Source organism: Arachis ipaensis, chromosome B01 (assembly GCF_000816755.2).
Source record: "Arachis ipaensis cultivar K30076 chromosome B01, Araip1.1, whole genome shotgun sequence".
Taxonomy (NCBI): Eukaryota; Viridiplantae; Streptophyta; class Magnoliopsida; order Fabales; family Fabaceae; genus Arachis; species Arachis ipaensis.
Window position 1 is genome coordinate 8,930,279 of NC_029785.2, and position 8,068 is coordinate 8,938,346.

At 38.8% G+C, this 8,068-nt stretch overlaps 1 protein-coding gene across 1 annotated transcript; it reads left to right on the forward strand.

The window, feature by feature from the left end:
- LOC110265124 lies at positions 931 to 4,127 on the forward strand. The gene is made up of 5 exons (XM_021107919.1): positions 931 to 1,497; positions 1,541 to 1,890; positions 2,173 to 2,575; positions 2,669 to 3,626; positions 3,720 to 4,127. Exons 1-5 carry the CDS (start codon positions 931 to 933, stop codon positions 3,758 to 3,760), a joined length of 2,319 nt encoding a protein of 772 aa, XP_020963578.1. The 3' UTR covers positions 3,761 to 4,127.

The window sequence follows — 8,068 nt, forward strand, 5'->3', positions numbered from 1 at the left end:
TGAATTCTGTTTTATCTGTTTTAGTTTTCAACGTTTAAACTGTTCTATTTAAATCCATAAAAGTTTTGAATTGCATCAATCAGGTCCTTCCGTTAAGTGGGTGTCAAATTATTGACGCCGTGTCCGACGTGGCAAGGGATAGGTTAATAGACGTTAAACTATTATTTTGGTCCCCTACATTTGGGGTGAATTCTGTTTTAGTTTTCAACGTTTAAACTGTTCTATTTAAATCCATAAAAGTTTTGAATTGCATCAATCAGGTCCTTCCGTTAAGTGGGTGTCAAATTATTGACGCCGTGTCCGACGTGGCAAGGGATAGGTGACAGTGGTTAATAGACGTGTAAGCCTTCCCGCCTTTGGACATAACGCATGCTGCTTATCCTGACTCTTCTTCTTCTTCTTCTTGTGAAGCACGAAACGCAAACGAAAAGCCACAAACCCTATCGCTCGTCACTGAAGGCTTGCGATTCGCAGCCAGAGAAGTGACATTGTCGTTCAGTAACGTTAAAGGTCCACAGCAGCAATGAGTTTGAAACCCTTGCTTTCCGGAAGAAGATCGTATCAGGTATTCTGTTATCAAATCTTCTGAACCCATTTGTTTTTCATCTTAATGCATGTTGATATGTAATGATGTATGTTGATGTGTGATTGTTTTGTTTTATAGTTTCATATTCATTTCTTGTTCTGTTTTGGAAGCTTTTATTTTGCCCTAGTGATTTTATTTATGCATTTCTGTTGTTGTTGATCAATGTGAGAATTTTATGAAGTGTATTGTGTATGTGTAACAGATTGTTCGAAAAATGAGTTATTTTAGTGTCAAGATACACCATGGGGGAAGTTTGGATTTGATGGTGAACCTTTACAGTATGTGGGGGTGAGACTTCAATAGTGGACTACTGTGATGAAGATAGGTGGAGTAGGTTCGAGGCTATGGAGATAGTGCTCGAACAGGGATATGTGGTAGAGAACATCGCTGCAATGTGGTATAAGTCTCTGAAAGATGAAACAGATGTAAGGTTGAGGATGCTTCACACAGACAAGGATGCCATGGACATGGCTAGAATTGGAAAAAGGGACAACATGGTGGAGCTTTTTGTTGTTCACAAAGATGCTGCTACTACTAGGAAAGGCTGCACTATTGAGAAAGTTGAACATATAGATGGTGGTGAGGCTGCTACACCCACTGCAGACACTGTTGGGCCTGGTCTAATTGTGTTGCACAAGGCCCAATCATTTGCTCAGGCCAAGGTGGGTAAGAAGCCCAAGGTGGTGACAAAAGTCCAGAATGATGTGTTGGAGGATGGTGATGAAGAGAGGTCAGAGAGGTCAGATTTTTCAGGTGATGATGAATCTGAGGATGATGACTACCGGCCAGGAAATGATGATGAGGGGGACAATGATAAACAATGGAGTGAAAATAGCTCTGGAGATACTAATCTGGAGGTTGCATTTGATGACAGTGATGATGATCGGAATGGTGATGGGGGTTTGTATGATGTTGAAGTCACAACTACAAAAGATCCCCCAAAGGCTGAAACAGAGTGTTCCAACTGAGAGAGAACAAGGAGAGCACAGTGGCAGTGTTAATAAGGGTAAGGAGCAAGTGGTGGCTGCTGGATTAAGGGATGAGGATGATGGGTATGAGAGTGAGGGGTTGTGGGATGTCCCTGTAAGTGATGATAAAGGGGATCCCTTGTTGAGGAGGTACCCGTTGTATAAGAGTTTGAAGAATATGAAGGAGTATAAATGGGAGGTTGGGACAATGTACGTAGATAGGAATGTTTTTAAGGAATGTGTAACGAGCTATGCTATGCACAGTGGCAGAGGAATATGGTTCTCAAAGTGTGATAGCTATAGGTGCAAAGCTGTTTGCAAAGAAGGTTGCAAGTGGTTTGCTTACTGCCATAAGATGAAGAGAGAGGATACATAGCAACTGACCAGCTGTTACAAAAAACACACATGCTCTAAGGCAACCAAGATTGGTATAATGAGTTCTCAGTGGCTAAGTAAGGCTTTTATGAAGAAGATCTGTGAAAATCCGAAAATCAAGTTGAGAAGTTTGATAAAGAAGGCTCATAGCAAGTGGAATGTGGATCTTACAATGACCAAAGCTGCCAGAGTGAAGCAGCAAGCCCTGGATGAAATTAATGGTACTTACGGAGAGTAATATAGGAGGATTCATGACTATGCTGCGGAGTTACTGAAGTCTAATCCGGGTTCCACTGTTCAGATACAAGTGGAGAGACCTCTTGAATTTCAGCTAGAGACACCAACTCTTGGTACGGACATGAGACCACGATTTCAGAGGATCTATATCTGCTTGGATGCTTGTAAACGGAGTTTCATGGTGTGCAGACCCATGATCGGCCTTGATGGATGCTTCATCAAGGCTCCATATGGGGGTCAACTTCTAACAGCCATTGGATGGGACCCCAATGATCAGATTCTGCCAATTGCCTATGCTATTGTTGAAGCAGAGACGAAAGACTCATGGAGATGGTTTTTGTTGAATCTGTGTGATGATTTGGGAGTTGATAAGATCAGATGGTGTACATTCATGAGCGACCAACAAAAGGTAACTCTCAACCTAAACTTGTATAATTAATTCTGTCTTTAATTCATGTTGTGCTATTATTGACTGGTGATGTTTTTAAATTCTGCTTCAAAGGGATTGATCCCAACCTTTGATGAGTTGCTGCCTGGCATAGACCACAGGTTTTGTGTCAGGCACTTATATAGCAACTTCAGAAAAAGGTTCCCAGGTGTTCAGCTAAAGATGATGATGTGGAAGGCTGCAAAGGCAACATATGTCCAGGACTGGGAGAGGAGGATGAAGGAGATTCAGCAGGTTGATCAAGGAGCTTATAATCATCTCATGGAGATCCCTGCCAAGTATTGGAGCAAGTCCAGGTTTAATTATTTTCCTAGAGTTGATACACTTGTAAACAACATGTGTGAGTGTTTTAACTCTGTTATTGTAGAGGCTAGAGAGAAATCCATTGTGTCTATGCTAGAAGATATTAGGGTTTATCTAATGAATAGGTGGTCTGATAACAGACAAAATATAGTTACATATGCCGGAGAAATTTTGCCAAAAATAAACAAGAAAATTGAAAGAGAGTTTGATAAGGGAGGGGAGTGGTTGGCCATATATGCTGGTAGGGACAAGTATGAAGTGTCTAGCAGTCAGGGTAATAGAGCCAAGTTTGTTGTGGACTTAAACTTACATGAGTGCTCCTGTAGAAAGTTTCAACTAACAGGTTACCCTTGTGAGCATGCCATGAGTTGCATTAGAAAAATGTGTCTAGATGTTAAGAACTATGTGAACAAGTGTTATAGGAAAGAGACCTACGTGGACTGCTATCAACATGTAATCTACCCACTGAATGGACCAAATCTCTGGTCCCGGACTGAGAATGATGATGTGCTGCCACCAGTGTTTAGGAAACCAATAGGGCTCCCAAAACTGAGCAGGAACAAGACTAGTGATGAGCCACGCAACAATGGATCACTGTCTAAGTTATCCAGGACTGGACAACAACAAAAATGTTCATATTGTTTTGCACTTGGTCACAACAAAAGAACCTGCCCTAGAAAACGTAAGATGGAGGCCTCAGCAAAAAAAGGTAAAGTTGTTGTTGTCAATTTGATTACAATTCCTTACATGTGAATGTTGATACTGTCCAATTAACCCAATTTGTTGTTACTGTTTATAGCAGAATGCAACTCCACAAGCCAAGAAAGGTGCTGGCATAACTAGGACTCCAAAATCCAGTAAGATCCCAGCCAAGACAACAACACAACCAGCAACAAGACTTCAGCCAAAGAGGAAGAGCAATACACAAGTTGGAGGGAGCCATGAGTCACAGACATCCTCCAAGAGAGCTAGATGCAGCAGCAGCGCCAGTCAACCACAGCCATCAACAGCAACAGTCACTAGCCCATCAAGGAGGACCCTGAGGTTCATGGCAAAAACACCACCTAGGCCTGGAAGGCATTGGGATGAAGAACATAGTAGATTTTAGTGTTTACCATCTGTTTTGTAATGAATCTGTCAATGACCAAACGCTAATGTCCCTGTGATACTTTAAACACCCTACTTTAAGACTACTAGTTTCATGCTGATCTCTTTTGTGTTGTTACCTTTTTATGGTTATATTTAAGGCTTGTTTGGATATTGTTATGGTTAAGAGAAGCTACTTTAAGACTTCTCCGTTATCTAATGATTTACATGAATTTTCAGCAGCAAAGTTATGTGAATTGGCAAATTAAGCCTTGTATTTATTAGTAGATCAAACTAAAATAAACTTGTTCAGAGCCAAATAATGTATGTCAAAATACAGGAACTCATTGCTATTCATTTCACTCAAAAACCTTACAATGTTTACAGCAACTGCCTTTACACATACAGCCTCCAAAAAATTTCAACTAACACATCACTGTTATCACTCTAACTGTATGTCAATTTTTTCAATCCTTAAATAATTGACATTCCCTACAAACTGGGGACAACAACAGAAAAGCAAACAAAACAAAATGCTAACCCCCTAAATCTCAATTAAGTCGATCATATAGCAGCAGCCCAGCCATTGTCCATCCAAGAATTCCAACAGCAAGTGCCAATGCAAATTTCCTTTCAGCTTTCTGCAGTTCTTGTTTCAACGAGCTCGCTTTGTTCTTCAGTCTTTGAATTTGTGGATCTTGTCCTTCAGGCTCTGCCCAAGCAAAATAATCGCATCCATCTCCTATCTGTTCTCAACCAAACCAACACGAACACACCAAACACTTCAGATCCTCCAAACACTAACACCCAATGTTATTTTCAAACAAGAGACAAAAAAGAGGATACTCACCTGATAGTTGACGCAGCCCCAGAATCTTCTTCCTGGGTTCTCCGCTATAGATGACGTCCGCAATACCGGTCTCTCTCCACAGAAGCACGTCCTCCTTCTCCCACGACTCTTGGTGCTGTTACGCGAACCTTGGGAGGTTGACTGCCATTCTCAGCAGACGAAGAACATCAACTTTGAGGATTAGGGTTTACTTATTAGACCGGATTTCATTTCTTTTTTTTTTTCGTGCTTCCAATTCCAACTGTTAACTATAGCCAAACTACCAAATTTGTCACGTCGGACACGGCGTTAATAATTTGACACCCACTTAACGGAAGGACCTGATTGATGCAATTCAAAATTTTTTTAAATTTAAATAGAACAGTTTAAACGTTGGGGACTAAAACAGAATTCAACCCAAACTACTCATATACAATTTCTTTTTATAATTTTATGTAAATTATTACAAGATAGATGTAGTGATTTAAAAAATAACAGAAATAACTATAGGCTAGTGCGATTTTTATATAGAGCACGTGAATTATCAGAAATCGCTGGAGGAGGTAAAGCAAACATAAACTGCTAGAAGTAGCAGCGGTTTATATTAATTTGTTCTCTAAGTTGATCGCTGCACTCTGTAGTAGATTATACACATATTTATAAAAGATATATGGGTAATAAGTTTACATAAAATTATAAAAAAAAAGTGTATATGAATAATTTTCATGTAAAAATTATATATAGATAATTTTAATTGTCATTTATTTTATTTAAATAATGGGTAAAGTATATTTTTTGTCCCTAAAGTTTGGCAAAAGTTTTAAAAATACCTCTAAGTTTTATTTTGTTTTAATTTTGTCCCAAAAATTTTTTATTTGCATCAAATATACTCTCAACGGCTAAATTTTCATAAAATTTAAGACCAATCTAACAATCGTGCATGAAAATTATGCTTGATTTGCTTGTGTTGAGGGTTGTTCTTATGAAATTGTTGTTAAATAGGTCTTAAATTTTTTGAAAAATTAATAGTCAGAGATACATTTGATACAAATCGAAAACTTTTAGAACAAAATTAAAATAAAATAAAACTTAGAATATTTTTAAAATTTTTATCAAATTTCAGGAATAAAAAGTATACTTTACCTTTAAATAATTTATTCTTATTCTTAGTTCCAATTTAATTCACATAGATTTATTATTACTAATTTATCTACACGTCCAAATCAGATCAACCTTCAAAAGATGGGATTATAGTTTCGTAAAAGAAAAATGCTACTTATAAGATTATATTAGTAAACAACTATACTTGAGTACTTGACAATAATTATATTAGAAATAACAAAAATCAATACTTTTGGAATTAGGAGGTGTTCTGAAGTTTAGTTAAAATTGATTTGTTTTGGGTTTGAACGTGAAGGTCGAATGTTTTTGGGTGGTTTGTCTGACATCTTCTGTTGTTATAGTGTCGCCATCCGACGTCTTGATGAAAGTAAAGGGTAGTATTTGTAAGAGATTCCGATTCTTAAGTTAGCAAAAGTTTTAGACAGATTTTTACTAGATTGGATTCGAAGTATATCTAAGAGTGTCAGGATATTTATAACCGTAGGTGTAGGGTCAATAACCACTTTTTAGAGTAATTTCACTTTTAACAATGGATAATCGTTCCGTTTTGTTAGAGAAATTATTGTGATTTCCTTTTTAAATGAGTAGAAAAGATTGTAGAGATTAATTACTGATTCGAGTAAGTAAAGTTTGTATAACATTGTCGCTCCCTGTTGTGATAAGAAAGAATTGAATGCCCATTTATAAAATTGGGTGGCTAATCTTTCCTATACTAAAGGAATAGCTTTTCAAGGCCAGTTTAAAATTAACGAAGGTTGAAATCAAAAGCTTCTCATTTGTATAAATAATAGAAGTAACGATTGAAACAATACAACAACAACAATAAGAATATTAAATATTCTTCACTCTTTCTCTTTCTCTTTTATACTATCTCTTATATTCTTTACTACAATATTACTAAATATATCTATTAATATAGTAATTCTAATGAACATTACTACTTGAACTATCTAATTATATTTTCATATTTTATATTTGTTACATTTTCCTTATTTATTTATTTAGTTATTTTACAACACTCCCAACCTTTATGAAGTCACGTAGGTATTGATCCAGCCAATATTTGTTGGTTGGACTTTTCTTGTTTTAAGCCAGGTTAAGTAGTGAGTCGGTGTATGAAGAGAAGTATCTTTCTCACTTAAGTACTTTTGCCATGATTGTTCAATGTTAATGTATTATAGATGCGCATAGCATCTCTATTTTATAAAATATATAAACATCTTGTTCGGTAAGTCGGTTACCGGACGGTTCGAGTCAGGACCCGGGGTGAAGGAAAGGGCTCGTCTGGTCACGGTCTTCCAGTCCGGACTGGGGAGGTCCCGAGCACGTCGTGTGAGAGAAGAGAGGGGGGTGCCACCTGCAAAGACACTCCGACGCTTTTGTCAGAATATGTGCAGGCGAAATGAGGGTGGTGTAGGGATGTGACGTACCTCGGGGGAAGAGCCATTCTTCCCCTTATATACATGTCAGTCCTGGGCCCCTCTGGAGGTCAGGCCCATATTTTCAGGGACGCTGTCCCATAGCTGTGTGTGAGCTATATGGGACGCGTGTCAGGGTCGGTTGAAGGACGCGTAGCCGGGCCGGGTGGAGCTCGGGTCGGGTTGACCCGCAGGAGTTCTGGGCTGGGCCGTAACAGTGCCCCCGACGCACCAGTGATGGTCGCGAGGACGATCGGTGGCGCGTGATTTCCTTACTCGTGCGTTGTCGTCGAGTCGGCTGACTGTGGGAGAGACGCGTCTCTGGTGCGCGTGTCTCTTGGTCTGCTGAGGCATTCGTTCGTCGCTTCGTTCTTCGCGCTGAGCATTAAATGCTCGTAATGATTTGAAAAAACCCCGTGCGCAAAGACCATTTTGCCCTTGCCTTCTTTCGCGCTTATCATGGTGGTTTTTAAACAGTTTTCTTTTCTCTTCCTCCCACTTTGCTATTTTCATCTTCTTTTCTCCCTGATATCCAAAGATTTTCTATTCGAGCCAACTTGTGCCTCTCTTTTACACTCCAGTTTCGTACTCCATTTCAGGTAATTTCTTGAGCCTTCTCCCCCTATGTTTATATTATGCCTCACTGTTGCGGTAGTTATTGTTTGTATGTTTTGGTTTACTTTTGCTGAATGGCCT

Bases quoted from the DNA above. Each gene is read 5' to 3' on its own strand.
- LOC110265124 (XM_021107919.1), top strand. From the start codon at position 931: ATGGAGATAGTGCTCGAACAGGGATATGTGGTAGAGAACATCGCTGCA. The intron at 1,498-1,540 runs GTTGAAGTCACA...AGGCTGAAACAG, and splicing joins GTGATGGGGGTTTGTATGAT to AGTGTTCCAACTGAGAGAGA. The intron at 3,627-3,719 runs GTAAAGTTGTTG...TGTTTATAGCAG, and splicing joins GGAGGCCTCAGCAAAAAAAG to AATGCAACTCCACAAGCCAA.